General features: G+C 38.4%; 1 protein-coding gene across 4 annotated transcripts in view; it reads left to right on the top strand.

Moving 5' to 3' along the window:
• CD96 (CD96 molecule) overlaps positions 1 to 19,639 on the top strand; it is an 87,078-nt gene that overhangs the window by 52,795 nt on the left and 14,644 nt on the right. For 3 of the 4 annotated variants that reach the window (XM_047724230.1, XM_047724205.1, XM_047724212.1), the window contains 2 exons: positions 15,306 to 15,374; positions 15,876 to 15,947. In XM_047724230.1, coding sequence (XP_047580186.1) covers positions 15,306 to 15,374; positions 15,876 to 15,947 — 141 coding nt within the window. The remainder of the gene's footprint in view (positions 1 to 15,305; positions 15,375 to 15,875; positions 15,948 to 19,639) is intronic. The other variant, XM_047724222.1, reaches the window with a different exon arrangement.

Below are 19,639 nucleotides of genomic sequence, written 5' to 3' on the forward strand. Positions count from 1 at the left end.
TCCATATCTTGGCTATTGTAAATAATGTTGTAATAAACATACGGGTGCCTATCGTATATCTTTTCAAATTCATGTTTTCATGAATTCATTATATGGTACTTCACTTTTTATTTTTTTCTTCATCCTATTTTTCCATAGTAGCTGTATTTTCACAAAGGTTCTTTTTTCTCCATATCTTCTCTGGCATTTGTTATTTCTTGTCTTTTTGATTTTGCCATTCTGACAGGGATAAGGTGATATCTCAGTGTGGTTTTTTTTTTTTAAGACTTTATTTATTTATTTGACAGAGAGAGATCACAAGGAGGCAGAGAGGCAGGAAGAGAAAAAGAGGGAAGCAGGATCCCTGCTAAGCAGAGAGCCCAATGTGGGGCTCGATCCCAGGACCCTGAGATCATAACCGACTGAGCCACCCAGGCACCCCTCAGTGTGGTTTTGATTTGCATTTTCCTGTATGTCTTCTGTAGAAAAAAATATGAAATTTTCATATTTGCAGGTTCTCTGCCCATTTTTTTAAATTGGATTATTTGGTTTTTTGGTATTGAATTGTATAAGTTCTTTTTTTATTTTTTATGTTTTATTTTAGTTCCAGTTAGTTAACATATAGTGTTATATTAATTTTAGGTGTACAATACAGTCATTCAACAATTCCATACATAATCTGGTGCTCATCATCTCATCATGACAAGTGCACTCCTTAACCCTCATCACCTATTTCACCCATACCCCCACCCCCGCCCCTCTGGTAACATTAGTTTTTCTCTATAATTAAAGGTCTGTTTCTTAATTTCTCTCTCTTTCTTTTTCTCTCTGCTCATTTGTTTTGTCTCTTAAATTCCACATGAGTGAGATCATATAGTATTTGTCTTTCTCTGACTTATTGTGCTCAGCATTGTACTCTTTAGCTGTATCCATGTTGTTGCAAATGGCAAGATTTCATTCTTTGTTATGACTGAATAACATTCCATTGTATAGATATAAATATAGATATAGATATAGTAATAGATATCACATCTTCTTTATCCATTCATCTGGATAAATGGAAATTTGGCTGCTTCCATAGTTTGACTATTATAAATAACACTGCCAACATGTATCCCTTTGAATTAGTGTTTTTTGTGGGGTTTTTTGGTAAATACCCAGTAGCACAATTATTGGATCATAGGGTGGTTCTCTTTTTAAATTTCTGAGGAACCTCCATACTGTTTTCCAAGGCGGCTGCACCAGTTGCATTCCCACCAACAGTACATGAGGGTTCCTTTTGCTCCACATCCTTGCCAACATTTACTGCTTCTTGTGTTTTTGATTTTAGCCATTCTGTTGAGTGTAAGGTGTTGAGCATCTTTCCATACATCTCTTAGCCACCTGGATGCCTTCTTTGGAGAAATGTCTGTTCATGTCTTCTGCTGATTTTTTTATTGGATTTTTATTTTTGGGGTGTTGAGTTTTATAAGTTCTTTAAATATTTTGGCTATTAGCCTCTTATTGGATATATCATTTGCATATATACCTTCTGCAGATATCTTCTCCCTTTTGGTTTTTTTTGTTTTGTTTTGTTTTGTTTTAAAGATTTTATTTATTTGTCAGAGAGAGAGGAGAGCGAGCGAGCACAGGCAGACAGAATGGCAGGCAGAGGCAGAGGGAGAAGCAGGCTCCCCGCCAAGCAAGGAGCCCGATGTGGGACTCGATCCCAGGACGCTGGGATCATGACCTGAGCCGAAGGCAGCTGCTTAACCAACTGAGCAACCCAGGCGTCCCTATCTTCTCCCTTTTGGTAGGTTGACTTTTTGTTTTATTGATAGCTTCCTTTGTTGTGCAAAAGCTTTTTATTTTTATGTAGTCTTCTAGGATTTTTATGGTTTTAGGTCTCACATTTAGGTCTTCAATTCATTTTGAGTTGATTTTTGTGTATGGTGTTTGAAAATAGTTCACGTTCACTCTTTCACATGTAGGTCTCCAGTTTTCCCAGCACTATTTGTTGAAGAGTTTTTTTTTCCTATTGTATATTCTTGCCTTCTTTGTCATAGATTAATTGACCATATAAGCATGGATTTATTTCTGAGCTTTCTATTTTGTTCCACAATCTGGGTGTTTTTTTTTTAAGATTTTATTTATTTGTTTGACAGAGAGAGATCACAAGTAGGCAGAGAGTCAGGCAGAGAAAGAGGGAGAAGCAGGTTCCCTGCTGAGCAGAGAGCCCCATATGGGGCTAGATCCCAGGACCCTGGGATCAGGACCTGAGCTGAAGGCAGAGGTTTAACACATTGAGCCACCCAGGCATCCCTGTGTGTCTGTTTTTGTGTCAGTATCATACTGTTTTGAATACTATAGCTTTGTAGTATATCTTAAAATCTGGAATTGTGATACTTCCAGCTTTGTTCTTAAGATTGTTTTTGGCTATTTTGGGGTCTTTTGTGGTTGCATGCAAATTTTAGTATTATTTCTTTTAGTTCTGTGAAAAATGATGTTGGTATTTTGATAGGTATTGTACTGAATCTATAAACTGAATTGAGTAGTATGGATATTTTAACACTATTAATTCTTCTGATCAGTGAGCATAGGATGCTTTCCATTTATTTGTGTCATCTTCAGTTTGTTCCATCAGTATTTTATAGTTTTCAGAATACAGGTCTTTCACCTCTTAGGTTAAGTTTATTCTTAAGGTTTTTCTGTTTTTGTTTTTTATTTCTGGTGCAATTATAAACAGAATTGTTTCTTTTTTTTAATTTTTTTTTTATTTTTTTTATTTTTTTTTTATTTTTTCAGCATAACAGTATTCATTATTTTTGCACCACACCCAGTGCTAACAGAATTGTTTCTTAATTCCTCTTTTTGAGACTTCCTTATTAGTATATAGAAAAGCTACCGATTTCTGGGTATTAATTCAGTATCCTGCAACTTTATTGAATTCATTTATTACTTCTAGTGGTTTTTTGGTGGTGTCTTTAGGATTTTTTATATATAGTAGCATGTCATCTTCAACGAGTGACTACCCTGTTTTATTTTCCATGAGCTATCAATCTTTTAACCAAGCAGATTGATAAAGAAAACATTTTCAGAAAATTTGTATGGTTCACATTCTTTTATTACCTATAACATTTTAGGCAAATATATTAAGTACTATTCTTACAGCTTTAAAGAGTTAACATAGCTTCCAAAGCCCTTCACTTGAAACCCTGGCAAAATTAGGGTCAATAAATATGCAGTGAGAAATTTAAATTCTGTATTTATTATTAAATAGGTTAATAAATTGACAGTCTTCTCCACAACTGTGTTCTCAGTGGGGTGTTTAAGAAATTGGTTATACGGGGAGGTGAACCATGAGAGACTATGGACTCTGAAAAACGATCTGAGAATTTTGAAGGGGTGGGGGGTGGGAGGTTTTGGGCACCAGGTGGTGGGTATTGTAGAGGGCACGGATTGCATGGAGCACTGGGTGTGGTGCAAAAATAATGAATACTGTTATGCTGAAAAAATAAAAAAATTTAATAAAAAAAAAATTAAAAAAAAAAAAGAAATTGGTTATAAATGGGCATCCTGTGGACCAGATGTAGTTAGATAGTTTTAAATTTAAATTTGTTCTAGTTCATATTAATTTTGACAAAGTTGACTGGTGAGGACTGTGAATTCAGCCTCCCCATGGCATTATTAATAATGGGGGCCAGGCTGGGTCAGTGTTACTCTGGCAAAGGGAGAGCAGTGGCTTTCAGAAGGTCGCACGGATGCAAACAAATCATAAATTCCCACGCCTATAGCCTTTGTGTTTAACAAAGAACCATGGTTACTTTCTTTAGTATATATATATATCCCGTACAAAGGAGAAGTACAGTTCTCGTTTCTTATTTAATTAAAACTACCAATTTTAGCTCAAAATGAGAATGGGAAATGAAATAAAACAAAAGCAGTCAGGGGAAACGAACAATTCTCTCAGCCTATACCCTTCGGCACATAGCCTGCAGTCACTGTCACAGGTTGATACCTCTCAGAAAATGAAGTATGTGGCAGGGCGGGAAATGTCTGCAGATCACCCAGCAGAAATTTTACATTCATCTGATTTCTCCTAGTTCTTAATGTTTTGCAATTTTTATTGGAAGCTGCTTTTTCTTCCATTCCTAACTCATCATTCAGCAATAAGCCTCAGTAGATTATGTTATCCTTCATTCAACAAATATTTGCATAGTCAAAAACAATACCTTAAATTTCTTTAGTACTCTACATATTATCCAGTTACCCAGCTCTCCCTAATCAATTATCTCCGACATTAGCAACTTTTAAAACATATATTGTCTTACATGATTTTGGGGTCAGAAAGCCAGGAACAGCTGAGCTGGATGGTATGTTTCAGGTCTTTTCATGAGGTTAGAGTCAAATGGGGTTGGTTGTGGCTTCAGTTATCTGAAGGCTTGACTGGGGCTGAGAGTTCTGCTTCCAAGTTTGAGCATGTTGTCAGGAGGCCTTTGTCCCTCACCATATGGGCCTCTCCAGAAAGCTTCTTACATTGGAACAGCTGCCCTTGCTCAGACCAAGGAATTCAAGAAACAGAGTAACCAAGACAGAAGTTGCACTGCCGTTTTATTGCACGCATCATTTTGCTTTATTAGAAGCGAGTCACTAAGTCCAGCTCAGACTCAAGAGGAGAATTAGGTTCCACTTCTTGAAGGGAAGAGTATTAAAGAAACTGTGGATGAATTAAAACCACCATATCCTGTCATTTAGAAAATATTTGCACATAAAATGCAATACAGCTTGATCTTTATTATGGGAGGTAGACAGAGCAAGCATTATCATCCCCATTTTCCAGATGAAGTCATTGAGATGAAGTCACTGAGACGACCACACCACTAGTAAGTGGCAAAGTTAGTATTCACACCAGAGTCTTTGGACTCAAATCTAGTTCTTGCCACATTTGATACCAGGGTTTCTCCAATTGGCCTGAACACTTTGTGAGGACAGGGGACATATACCCAGCATGGAGTAGATGCACAAAAGCACTAGTTGAATGGAGCACTGGGTGTGGTGCATAAACAATGAATTCTGTTACACTGAAAAGAAATTAAATTTTAAAAATGAGGGGAAAAAAGTACTAGTTGAATAAAAGAATTAAGGAGAATACTGCTCCTTCACTATATAAGCGTCATTTAATATACTGTATGATGTCTTTAACAAGAGATGATAATTTATTTCTGCCTTCAAAATGGTTGCAGTGTACTTGGAAAGAGATTATATCTGCCCACAAAAATGATAATTCAAAAATAGTATAGTGAAAGGTGCTGCATCTTATAGAATTAAAATACTCAGGGAGAGGTACAGACCAGCAAATTTTAGACTTTGAATAAGAAGATGTCCCTGTGGGTTCTTGGAGCCAGGAAATGTTACCAAAGAGAGGAAATAAGATAACTGACCTTTTAAGGATGTGTTGCATTTATTTGACTCAGTTGAGAGCTTGAAAAAAATTCTAAGCAAAGAGAACAAAGTGAGTAATTTGTGCATTGGCAAGAATGTTTGTGGGAATTTGAGAAAATATTAGGAGATAAGTTTGGGTCAGAGGATGGGATTATATAGCAGAGAAGCAGAGAAGAAGATTAGAAAATGCAGAATAAAGAAAGTGTTAAGCTCCAGCCCAAGAATTCTCAGTGTTATCCCTTAGAAAATGGGACTGGGAGCCCAGTAAATATTTTTTAGAAAAGAAGTGACATAATTAATTTACCAAATATTTATTAAGCCATGACTACATACCAGGTATTCTTCCAGGTACTGAGAATCCGACAGTGACCAAAAAAGAAAACAATTATGCCCCTTATGATACTAACCTTCTACCAGCTGAAAGCAGAAATGAGTTTCTCATACCGAGTTTTCCACAGGGTTAGTTGAAATACATTAAATGCATCCATCAGACCAAATACCATTCTTATTTCTGTGAAGAAATTCAAGGAAAGAAAAAGAACATTTGTTACCTTAAAGAGGCTGCAATATAAAGTAGCTCTAGTATTAGACAGGGAAAGAGAATACAGTCAAATGAACATACTCATTAAAAAGCAGGAAGAAAATCTGATCTACTCTCATGCTAAAGTGATATGGTTGGGAAATTTCTGGAGAGTCACAAGAGCTCCTTAAAATAAGATCCTACCCTGTCTGTGCTCGCTCTCTCTCCCTCTCTCTCTGACAAATAAATAAAAAAAAAAATAAAAAATTTAAAAAAAAAATAAGATCCTACCACACTGAACCACAGGACTTTTGTAGATCAGTGGTTCTCAGCAGGGAAACTTGGCCACCCCCTCTCCCAGGGACATTTGGCAGTGTCTGGGGACATTTTTGTTTGCCACAATTGGTGGGGAGGGTGCCACCTGCCAAAGCTAAGAATGCCACATGTTATATAGCACAGGATAGGACAGCCTCCACAACAAAGAATTATCTGGTCCAAAATGTCAGTGGTGCTGAGATTGAGAAACCATTTTAGGATCAAGGCTCAGGTATGAGAATAGCTGTTTCTCACTTTATAAAATCTGGACCTCTGTCAAAAGAGTAACAAATTATGTTTGGAACAATTTTCAGTCTAAAATGTCAAAAAATGTTAAATCAGTGGCTCTTTTAGGCTAAACAAAACTTATTTTCTTAGAAGAAACACTGAATTACAACTGAAAAATCCAAATTTTGTCTTGGTAATCTGGAGAGTCATTGTGAAATCACATGATGACTGGCTGCCTTATGTCTCAGAAGCTAAAAGGATTCACCCTTTGTGTTCTTTTAAGAAAGGAAACACGATGGAACATGTCATGGAGACCAGCTTCAAAAGGCTGTGGTTTCATTCCAAATTCTACTATGGAATGCACTGTATAATTCAGTCCTAATTATTAAGCTACATGTCTTGCTGCAAACATCCAGTTTGTATTTTTTTTTCTTCCTCAGCTTAAGGATATTTTTTTAATGAATGTAAGATAATGCAAACAATGTTCTTTGACTAGAGAAGGAGAGCCTCGTAACAAACTGCAGGAGTTACCCAGGGAGCCCAGCACAATTCAGCCTGAACGGATCGGTGTTTTCTGAGTCCCAGCTGCATCTGCAGCACTGTCCTAGGAAAAGACATGACACTGACAAGCTAAATGGGGAGACAAGGCAACCTGATGGGGTGGAACAATCGGAGACACCTGACCAGTCTCAGGTGAGGCAGTACTTAACTCAGGCGCTCCTGGTGCTCTGAGTAGGGCCCTGTGCCTTCGAACTCTGGCTTTGAACTAGCTTCAGGGCGTGTGACTAAAAGAACAGGCCTCAAAAATGCCAGCCCCGATGGTGGCAATCATCCAAGACATTTATTCATTCAACAAATACACATTGAGTGCCTAAAAGGTGCCAGGAACTTAAGAGGTGCTGGGATACAACAACGAACAAGACAAGCAGGACCCCAGTTACACAGAGCTCGCATTTCTAGCACGACCAACTTGCCTACTTTCCCATTTTACTGTCTACCAGGCCACAGGCCTTTGGGCTCTGCCTCAGATTTTTGTCTGCATATGAACCCTTGGACCTGATGGTGTTGATTTTGATATTTAGCCTTCTCTGAAGCTTTAGCTAATCTCCACAGTCTAGATTCTTTCTACTCCTGAACACTTCAGATAAAATATCAGGTCCAGTCTGACCCTAACCATTGGCTAGCTCTACAAGTAAGGACACTTAGCGCTCAGTAGGTGGGGATCAGACACTGAAGGGTACAGACTAAAGGAAGCAGCTGCCTAGGGGAAGCAACAAAACTGATTTATGAGAAATCATGTCAGAATGGCTGGGGGATTACACTGGAAGATATCCCATTGGACAAGATTGTTAAATGTAAATCACAGCGGGGAGCAGAAGTATCGAGTATTGCTTATCCAGTCTTCACTCTTCGGAACAAGATAGCTGTAGAAAAAAAGCTATTGGCCAGCCTATTCTTGCATTCATTTCATAAAGTACTGAGTGTGTGTAAACACACCACACAACATGTAATGAACTCTGTCCTGCTTACTCTCCTTTCCCCCCGGGGGTGTGGGGGTGGTCCTGAAAATCCTTTCCAGACCCGTAATCCAGCAATACACATTGCCTTAGCCATTCAGTGAGCACATGTTCCTCAAATAATCTGCCTCCCCTGGGCAAACAGTCTTGGGCAGAGATCAAGATTTCACACCATATATTTCCTTTATGCTGGTCTGAAGGTCAATATCCCTCTAATCCTGACATCAGGGATTGGTGAACCGGCGCAGATGTGTTTAGATGTAGTTGACGGCCTATATTCTTTTAAGTGCGGCGCTCCAGCTAATGTCATTATGGGTTTAGAGGTTCTTTGAGCTGCAGGTGAATCGATGGAGTACAATTTACACATTTGCCAAGGAAGCTGGGTGGCTATGTGGGTAGACAGTATGTCAATAGGTGGAAGGTCAAGTAAAAATATTACTATTTGAAGAAATAAATTAAATTCCAGGTTCAGTTTTACATGGAAATAAGGCAAAGTCTTGAACAATTGAGCTTGACAAACAGATCATTCATATGCTGAAATAGATGATCAGTATGAATCTGAAAGACTTGGCTAAGAGGAGTGTAAATATAATTCTTATAAAATGCTCTATTTGATGTCAAAAGAGAGCCAATTATGTCCTTTTATAGTTACAGATCTCCAGGTCAGACTCTAGGAAGACACTTTTTTTTTTTAAATTTTTTATTAGCATATAATGTATTATTAGCCCCAGGGGTACAGGTCTGTGAATCGCCAGGTTTACACACTTCACAGCACTCACCATAGCACATACCCTCCCCAATGTCCATAACCCCACCCCCCACCCCCCTTCCCCCACCCCGGGAACCCTCAGTTTGTGTTGTGAGATTAGGAGTCTCTTATGGTTTTTCTCCCTCCTGATCCCATCTTGTTTCATTTATTCTTTTCCTACCCCCAAAACCCCACGTTGCCTCTCAACTTCCTCAGATCAGGGAGATCATATGATAATTGTTTTTCTCTGATTGACTTATTTCACTAAGTATAATACCCTCTAGTTCCATCCACGTAGTCACAAATGGCAGGATTTCATTTCTTTTGATGGCTGCATAGTATTCCATTGTCTATATATACACCACATCTTCTTTATCCATTCATCTGTTGATGGACATCTAGGTTCTTTCCATAGTTTAGCTATTGTGGACATTGCTGCTATAAACATTCGGGTGCACGTGCCCCTTCAGATAACGACATTTGTGATACCCAGTAGTACAATTGCTGGGTCATAAGGTAGCTCTATTTTCAACTTTTTGAGGAACCTCCATACTGTTTTCCAGAGTGGTTGTACCAGCTTGCATTAGGAAGACACTTTTAAAAACAAAACAACAGGGACACTTAACAGACACTCAGTCTGTTAAGCATCTGCCTTTGGCTCAGGTCATGATCCCAGGGTCCTGGAATCGAGTTCCACATCAGGCTTCTTGCTTAGCAGGAAGCCTGCATCTCCCTCTCTGTCTCTCTGACAAATAAATGAAATCTTGAAAAACACACACACATGCACACAAAACACCCCTGAGAAAGAAGCAGTGTTCCTGCTACTGGTATGTCACAGTTTGATCACTGTCTGCTGCTGGGGCAACATGTGTGCACTGTGACAAGTAATGCCTTACAGTCTCATACTCAGTTCAACACACAGCACAAACCCTCGTTGAGGGCTTACAAAGGCCCAGTCCTGAATAGACACATAGGTACCACACATTGCTGTTACTAACAGTGTATGAGACCACCCAGTGGGTCTTTGCCCTGTGTCCTCTGCCCGGAGGCTCCCACCTCCCCTCTCCTGCCCCCACTCTTCCACCCCAATCCGCAGGGGAGCCTTCCTGGAACTCTGAATAAGGCCTTCTTTCACAATACCTTCTTTCACGTGTTCTCATACATGGATTGCTTTCTGTAATTCTCTGGTTGATGTCTGTCTCCTCTATGAATTCCAATTCCAAGGGAGTTGATCATTGTGCCCCCAGTGCCAAATGCAATGCCTGGAAGATAGAGGCTCCCAAATGCTGTGTCAATAAATGAAAGAACATAGGAAGGTAGAAGCAAGAGATAACAATGTGGAGATTGTTAGAGGTCAGGTCATGTAATGCCAAGGAATTTTAACCTTGAAGCATAGTGTAGAGCCAAGAGGAGTGGGTGGGATTTAATTCACCTGAAGAAGTAGATAGTTTTCTAAATGACTTTAGTGCTACTTGCATGTAAGGAACAAGGTTTCATCGTAAAGGGATCATTTTTTTCAATAACCTGTGGAACATGGTACAGACCCTCAGGCCACGACCCAAACAAAATTCAGCAGAACGAGAAGACTGAAATGAGCTTAGGTTCCCTGGGGATATTGATGGGGTGTCATTGATCCTTTTGTTTCCAAACTTATTGGCACACAGTCAGCCCTCAATATACTCAACAGGCCTGTGAGAGGAAGCATAGAGCAGCACTGATACCTATGACAAGCAAGAGGCACAGTAACACAAAGATCAAGGCAACGTGTGAGGCTGGGACACTTCACTGTTCCTTCTCCCATGTGGTCCAAGAACAGCATGTTCATGAATGAATGAATTTTCCTTTCCCTGCAATAAAGTTTCAGTAAGCAAGGATTTATGTCACCTTAGTTTCTGATTCTCCAGAAAAGAAATTTAATCAGTCTTATTAATACAAATGAAATTCTCTGTCAAGTTATCATACTTCGGGGGCACCTGGGTGGCTCAGTGGGTTAAGCCTCTACCTTCAGCTCTGGTCATGATCTCAGGATCCTGGGATCAAGGCCCGCATAGAGCTCTCTGCTCAGCGGGGAGCCTGCTTCCCCTCCTCTCTCTCTCTGCCTGCTTCTCTGCCTACTTGTGATCTCTGTCAAATAAATAAAATCTAAAAAAAAAAAAAAAAGTTATCTTACTTCATCAGGATTCCACTGATTCCTGACAGAATTAAATCACATGGAGCTATTGGTCAGTATGGGTCATTGGATTGGCTGGGGATGATGTCCATTGCTTGTCAAGTAAGAGATATTTTAATAGGTGACTGGCAGTTGCTTATTAGACTGAGGTTTCTAGGTAACAGTAACACTGCCTACAAATAAAATACAAAGTTCTCTTGATAATTACCTCTCAGTTCTTTATCATTATTCTCACCATTGTTATCACATCATTACTTTAAAACCATTCCTTTCGGGACGCCTGGGTGGCTCAGTTGGTTAAGCAGCTGCCTTCGGCTCAGGTCATGATCCCAGCGTCCCGGGATCGAGTCCCACATCGGGCTCCTTGCTTGGCGGGGAGCCTGCTTCTCCCTCTGCCTCTGCCTGCCATTCTGTCTGTCTGTGCTCGCTCTCTCTCCCTCTCTCTCTGACAAATAAATAAAAAATCTTTAAAATAAATAAATAAATAAATAAAACCATTCCTTTCTGCTTTCACTTACTAAATCACTCAGTGAATTCTATGGAGGTCAGTTCTCAGGGTGAGAGGGAGGGAGGGAGGGAGGGAGGGAGGGAGGGAGGGAGGAAAGAAGGAAGGAAAGAAGCTCCTTCATGGGAGCTAAGCTAAGAGACTGTTGACCAACAGTGAAAGCTTCACTCCCTCCTACATGAGGAATTGAGTTCCAGGGTAAAGGGATCATTCTTTTCATCCTTCTGAGAATCTCTTAAAACCTGGACAGAGTCTTTCTTCTCTTTCCTCTCTCTTCTCCCTAGCTCTCTCACCTCTTCTTACTGTATTAATTAGGAGAAACACATATCTCTCAGTATCTCTTAATATCCAAAGATTACTCATGACTAGTCATTCTATCCCTCTGTACATTTTTTGTCTTGCCTTATTTTTAAAAGGATAAGGTTTGTCTCCCCCTCCGATTTCTCCCAACTCACTTCTCCTCTCCTTCTCCCAATGTCCTCCATGTTATTCCTTATGTTCCACAAGTAAGTGAAACCATATGATAATTGACTCTCTCTGCTTGACTTATTTCACTCAGCATAATCTCCTCCAGTCCCATCCATGTTGATACAAAAGTTGGGTATTCATCCTTTCTGATGGACGCTTAATACTCCATTGTATATATGGACCATATCTTCTTAACCCACTTGTCTGTGCATAAACAATGAATCTTGGAACCCTGAAAAAAATAAAATGAATTTAAAAAATAAAAATAAAACAATGACAACAAAAAAATAAACTAAAATAAAAGGATATGAAGTAACTTTAAAAAACATAATACAAAAATTTTAAAATAGTTAAATTTTAAATTTAACTTTAACTTTTTTAAATTTAAATTTTAAAATAGGTTACTGCTTCTTCGTTACTGGCATAGAGAAATGCAACATATTTCTGTATGGTTGATTTTATATCCTGCAGCATTGCCAAATTCGTGTATTAGTTCTAGCAATTTTTTGGTGGAGTCTTTTGGGTTTTTTACAAAGAGTATCATTTCTGCACATAGTGGAAGTTTGACTTCTTTCTTGCCAATTTGGATGCCTTTTATTTCTTTTTGTTGTCTGATTGGTGAGGGTAAGTCTTCCAATACTATGTTAAATAGCAATGGTTAGAGTAGATTTTGCAATGATGTGAATGGAACTAGAGTGTATTATGCTAATCAAAATAAGTCCGTCAGAGAAAGACCATACGTTTGTACTCATATGTGGAATTTAAGAAACAAAACAGATGAACATATGGAAAGGGGAAAAAAGAGAGAGGAGGAAAATAAACCATAAGAGACTCGTAACTATAGATAACAAACTGAGGGTTGCTGGAGGGATGTGGATGGGGGGATGGGCCAAATGGGTGATGGCCATTAAGAAGGGACTGGTGTTGAGCACTGGATGTTATATGTAAGTGATGAATCACTATAAATTCTACTCCTGAAGCCAATATTATACTATATGTTAATGAACTAGAATTTAAATAAAACTTGAAAAATAAATAAAATAGGTTAGTGAAGGAATTGCTGCAGATAAGGACAAAGATAAAGCCATCTCAATAAGAGAAATAAAATTCAGATTCACTCTGTGATCCAGTGACAGTGTTCTGTTCCACACGGTCATTCAAGAACCCAGGCTTCTAGCAGGTCTGTCACCTTTAGGTTGTGATTTATAAGTCCCCCTGCTTCATAGTATCAGATAGCATATGAGGAAAGGTCATGGAGGATCTTACAGGGTTTTATACAGGAAGGTTTTATACATCAGGTCTTGAAATGACAACCATCACTCCCACTCATGTTCCATTGGCTTAGACTTCATACACGGCCACACCTAATCAACCACACCTACCCAACCACCAACCAGGCTAAGAGATGTAGTTCATCTGTACCAGAGAGAAGACTGGGTTTGGTGACAAGCTGATAGTCTGACATGCTGACCTATATTCTCACTAAATTGTGGGGCTAAGAGCAATATTTCTCTCTTTCCTTCATCCCCAATTCTCAAATACACTGAGCCTCAGTAAGTATTTGTTGGATAAATGAAGCTGTGCATATTCAGTATTTAAAACATTTTATCTGCCATCCTGATGCTGGTTGCCCATTTTAGTTCCTCATACAGCACCATCTGAGGCAGCCTCTAACGCATCTCCCCATGTCTGACTGTATTCTGGGAGCTCAGGTAAAGTGTGTCTTTGATGCCCATTAGCAGCCTGCATTGCAAAATGATTATTGTTGATCATTTCTGTAAACCACTTATAGATGATTGGCATAAACCATCATGCCAATTTATTTATATATCCTACATATATTTTTTTCAGAGATTTTATTATCTTTTTTTTTTTTTTAATTTAAGCATGTCATTTTCCAGAACTGAGATACCTGGGAAGGTGGGATCCCATTCATTACTAACTCAAGCGTACAGGGAGTGAGCATACTATCATACTATAAGGATATTATTAAGAATATCAGATACAGTATACAGTATACTTCTTCAAAAGATGAGAGAAGGGGTGTCTAGGTGGCTTAGTCAGTAAGTGTCTTCTTTCAGCTCAGGTTATGATCCCAGGGTCCTGGGATTGAGCCCTGCCTTGGGCTTCCTGCTCAATGGGAAGCCTGCTTTTCCCTCTCCCTCTGCCCCTCTCTATTGCTTGTTCTTGCTCTCTCTCTCTCTCTCTCTCTCAAATAAATAAATAAATAAATAAATAAATAAATAAAATATTTAAAAAATATTTTTTAAAAAAGACTGAGGAGAAATTTGTTGTTAATCACAATAAAAAGAAGGCTGTGTGTCTCTTGAAAATTGGCTGATTTTATCCTATGATAGCCATTAATGGCTTAACATTTTTAAACATCGTTACCAGAAAGTTCCGACTAAATGTGGGACCCATATCTGTTAAGAGTACAGGACATGGGGCACCTGAGTGTCTCAGGAGGTTAAGCCTCTGCTTTTGGCTCAGGTCATGATCTCAGGGTCCTGGGATTGAGCCCCACATTGGGCTCTCTGCTCCGCAGGGAGCCTGCTTCCCCCTCTCTCTCTGCCTGCCTCTCTGCCTACTTGTGCTCTCTCTCTCTCTGTCAAATAAATAAATAAATAAAAATCTTAAAAAAAAAAAAAAGAGTACAGGACATCAAGAAATGGATTTTGTGTACTATCCCCACCCCCAGATTTTGACAGGGATCAACATACTTTTTCTATTTTCCTTGCCTTTAGTTTCCCTTTCTATCTACTCCTGGTATCTTCTTGAATTGAGTATTTATGGAAGTGACCTTAAATATATTTGTTTTCCAAGAGGTATGACCATGTTTTCAATGGAGTGTATTGGGTATTTTTCTTTTTCAATCTGCCTTGCTTCAACCCTAGGGATATTTTCAAAGGAATATGAATTAGTCCTTCATTTTGGGAGGAAGAGGGAGAGAGGAGAAGAATGGAAAATGATGAACTAGAAAGATGGAGATGATTTTGAAAGCTAAGAACTGCAGTAGATAAGTAACCATATTGCACATATGAAAATGTTATGTACAGTTGTGAAAACTCACTGCAAGGTAAGTTCCATGAGAGTGAGGACCTTGTCTTCATTGTTGTGTGTAGACTGGAGTCCTGCACAGAGTAGACACTAACACAACATATTTTGAAAGTGTGAATGTGATATACTTGGAATTAGGAGAGCTGAGTTAATATCATATAAATGATATTGAATATTGGCTATGGTGCCACAAGCATATGCCTTTTGGAATCAGTTTCATAAAATGAAGCCATTAGACTATGTATTCACCAACATTCTTTCCTTCTCTAATGTTCTATGCTCTACATGCCACCCTTGTTAGTTACAGCAGCATATTAAACATGGGAATGTAAACACCATGTTTGGTGTTTAATTTGGGAATTTTCTTTTCAAAATAGGATATCCAGCTATATCTTCCATAGCCGTTGGAGAAGTAGATACCTCAACTCCAAATACCACCCCTCAAAGTGAGTATAGTGACTGAAAAGAAACAAAACACAAGCTTTACTACAGCTCTGACAACACTGAGGTTTTGGCAAAAGGCTGTATTTTTCATTTGATGTTGGTATTTTGGTTTTGAGTTGCTCTGTGGCAAATTGTAATCTAAATGGTGGCTATACATTGACATGACAATCAGTATAATCTTTAAAATATGGGTTGGTGAATTATTATACTATACTTTTCATTTCTCATGGAATTTTAAGATAACATGAAAGTAGTCTTGACAGTACTCCCAGTGATCTGAATTGGCGACAAGAACAGAAAAAGAAAGAAAAGCAGTGACAAGTTGGCATTAAACATAAACTACAGAGCTTTCGCTTAATATGCCAGCTGTGTTCCTGTGTAGGAAAGCATATTTTCAACTTCAGATTTCCCCAAAGTCACAAAGATTAAAAATTCAGCACATCAAAGTAAAGTTAAATTACAGCTGTATAAAAAGGCTGGATTCCGAGAATTTTGTCTTTCAGCCAGCAATTCCAGTGTGACTACTCAAGGCTTCAACTACTCCTGGACCCCTAGCGGGCAAGATACCAAAAACTGTAAGTGTAACCATGAGTCCCTCGGGGTCTTCTGGGCCTCATTAATTCATCCAACATGTATAATGAACAACTACGACGTGGTCTGCTCATAATCATATTAACAAATACTTACAAAATGTCTACTGTGTTTGAAGCATTGTTGTAGTTGCTGGGGATATATTTGTGAACAAAAACAGATCCAAAAACAGTTCCAAATTCTGGGGGAAGAGAGACAGGCAAATGGTGATGAGTGATAGGGAATAAAGCCAGCAGTGAAGGGAGGCATTGAAGATCTGGTGGGAGAGGGGGTTGCCATTTTCAATAGGGGGTTTTGCAAGGCCTTCCTGAGGAAGGTGACATCTGAGTAAAGATATAACTCACGGGGATGGAAGGGCTAACTGAGGAAAGAGTGAGCTAGCCAGAATACACACGTCACTGAAAGAAGTGAGAAGAGGGAGCCCCGTGTGAGGCACAGAGCTGGGGTGGCCATTTAATCTGGCCACCCTGCAGCAGCGTGTGCTGATACCGCATTAGCAGGTATCCACAGCATCTGAAGGGAAAGTCTACTGCCTCTTAGTGGTACAAGACGGAGATCTGCATGGTAGGGAAGTGGCAAGGGATGTGGCTGCCGCTAAGATCCCAGACGCTGCTAGTGCAGAACTCTAGGCTTAGCTGCTAGGCCCTTAGCCACGAAGAGTAGTAAATCCATGTGTCTCTTTTAGGAAAGCATTTCAGTTGTACATTTAAAATCTCTGAAAGTCTTTTATACCTGCTGGCTCAGTCATCTTACTTCCGGGAATGTGTCCTTAGGAAGTAAATCAAATAGCAAAGAGGAACATGTATCATATTGCTCTTTGTAGCATTAGTTATTTATTTTATCTCTTTTATGGACCTCAAGTTCACAGATCTGGATTAATCATAATCCTTAATTCATGACACACTTTGACCATTTGTGTATGACCCTCTGAAATTTAATTTAACATATTTCTTTTAACAAATATGCTAATAATATAAAAGACACCTGTGAATTCAGTGCCCAAATATGAGAGATGAAAAGGGGAGTATCAGAAGAGAGAGCACACCCAGAGAGCCACAAATAAGCATAACCTAGAGATGCCAGAGGTGGCATGGCAGATTCCTGTGAAAAGAAGAGGCAGTCAGCAAATAGATCTGCAAAACTTGATTATTTACAAGAAGAAAAGTATTAAAATGTATGCCTGCCATGCACATTACGTAAAAATAGGCTTCATAGAGTATGAGATCTTTTTGTCAAAAGCAAAACATTAAAAGTACGTAATAAAATAAAGGTGAATTTCTTTCTGGCTGTGAGGTGAGGAAGGGTTTAAAGAAGAGAAATAAAGCACTAACCATAAAAATGGTGGAAACAGTAGAATACCATAAAGTTAAGAAAATTCTATCAAAAGACACCTTAGCAGAAGTTAAAAAGAAAAGGCAAGCTATAGTGTAGAAGATATTTGCAACAGATGTAATTGAAAAATGATCAGAAATATATAATTGACAGAGAATCAAAACTTTATATCAAGGGTATATAAAGAGTGGCTAAAACCAATTTTTAAAAATATAAAAGCATTAGAAAATGAGCAGAGAAGAACATCACAAAAGATGTAATAACATCCAAGGAGATGCTTAGTCTTTCTGGCAATCAGGAAATGCAAATGAAGATGAGAATCAGATAACCGTTTCACATATAATCAATCAGCAAAAATTAACAAGTCTGGAATTGTCAAGTGTTAGATAGGATATAGATCAATATAATGTTTTATATGTTGCTGGTGAAAGTACAAGTTAGTACCATCACTTTCCACCATTTTGACATGGTGTTGTTGTGTGTGTGGTTTTTTAAATTTTATTTTATTTATTTATTTGACAGAGAGAAATCACAAGTAGGCAGAGAGGCAGGCAGAGAGAGAGGGGGGAAGCAGGCTCCCTGCTGAGGAGAGAGCATCATGTGGGGCTCGATCCCAGGACCCTGAGATCTACCTGAGCCGAAGGCAGAGGCTTAACCCACTGAGCCACCCAGGCGCCCCTTGATATGGTGTTTTAATGCCAAACAATTTCATACCCTACAACCCAACAATTCCATTCTTAGATTTATACTCCACTGCTCTATACATACTAATAATATATGTAACCAGGAGATATGCACACAAATGTCAGGGGAAAACACTATTCATAATAGTAAAAACTCTGAATAATCTAAATCATCATATCCAAGAGAATAGGTAAATAAATTATTGCATAGTCATATAATATTATAGAGCAAAGAGAAATGAATGAATGATAGCCATATACAACAGTATGAATGGATCTTAATAAGATTGTCTTGAGTCAGAAAAGTAAATGCCAGGTGACAATATATGAAATTATATATATATATATATATATATATATATATATATATATACACATATATATATATATTTAAAGATTTTATTTATTTATTTAGAGAGAGCACAAGGTTTGCGGGGAGGACCAGAGGGAGAAGGAGACAGAATCTGAAGCAGACTCCACTGAGAGAGGACCCCAACATGGGGCTCCATTGAGAGCCAGATGCTTAACTGACTGAGCCACACAGGGACCCCTGGAATGATATTTTTAAACAAATATTAAAGCAAGTACAACCAAACACCATATGGCTTAGGCATAATATGTGATAGAAACTAGAAAACTATATAAATGAGTGAATAATAGACACATTCAGAAGAGCATTTGCTTTGGAATGGGCATACAAGGGATGAGCCATGTGTTAGAAGTTAAAATGTCAGAAGACATAATGTTACTTACAGTAATCCAGTAGTCTGTGTGTAAGAGTGGGGGTGAGAGGGTGTTAAAGAAAAATATATCCAATAACAAGAGAATGTAAAATAGGATGAGATAGTAATTCAATGCAATATTATGAAGTCAATCCAAACAATAGCCATAATGTACTAAGCTAGCCAGTACGTCTTATTGTATAGACAAGGTTACTGGCTAGAAAATTTTCACCCATCAGATATAAATTGAAAATAAAAATATTATATAGATGGGGGTGAAAGTCCATACTTAATACATTAACATTTATCCTATATGGTGTTAACATAAAATTAAGTTTGTAATGAACTCTGCTGAAACTCTCCTTTACCTACTCTGGTTTACCATTCTTTATTCTCAATGGTATAACACAAGTTAAGTTCCTTATCTTTTTTGTTGTTGCTTACCTGTATCCCCAGTGCCTGTGGTAATGTCTGGCATATAGTTGGTGCTCCACAAATATTGCTGAATAGATAAATGAATCAATATTTGTTGGTTATGAAGGGAAATTATGTAGCAATGGTGATAAAAGATTATTGGAGGGGCACCTGGGTGGCTCAGTCAGTTAAGCACTGACTCACTCTTGATTTTGGCTCAGGTCATGATCTCAGGGCTGTGAGATCCAGCCCTGTGTTAGGCTCTGTGATCAGTGTGGAGTCTGCTTGTCCCTTTCCCTCTGCTTCTCCCACCTCTCTCTCTCTAAATAAATGCATAAATAAAATCTTTTAAAAATAAAAAATAAAAGATTATTGAACAATATTATAGGATAAAATGGAACTGAAATTTAAATTTATGCTATGATTATATATAATCCCATATTTTCATCCTCAGCATAATACTTGGTGTCTAATGATTTCCTTTATTTTATTTATTTGATTTTTTTTGTTGACATTATACTGAAA

This window comes from Lutra lutra, chromosome 1 (genome assembly GCF_902655055.1).
Source record: "Lutra lutra chromosome 1, mLutLut1.2, whole genome shotgun sequence".
Classification (NCBI taxonomy): domain Eukaryota; kingdom Metazoa; phylum Chordata; class Mammalia; order Carnivora; family Mustelidae; genus Lutra; species Lutra lutra.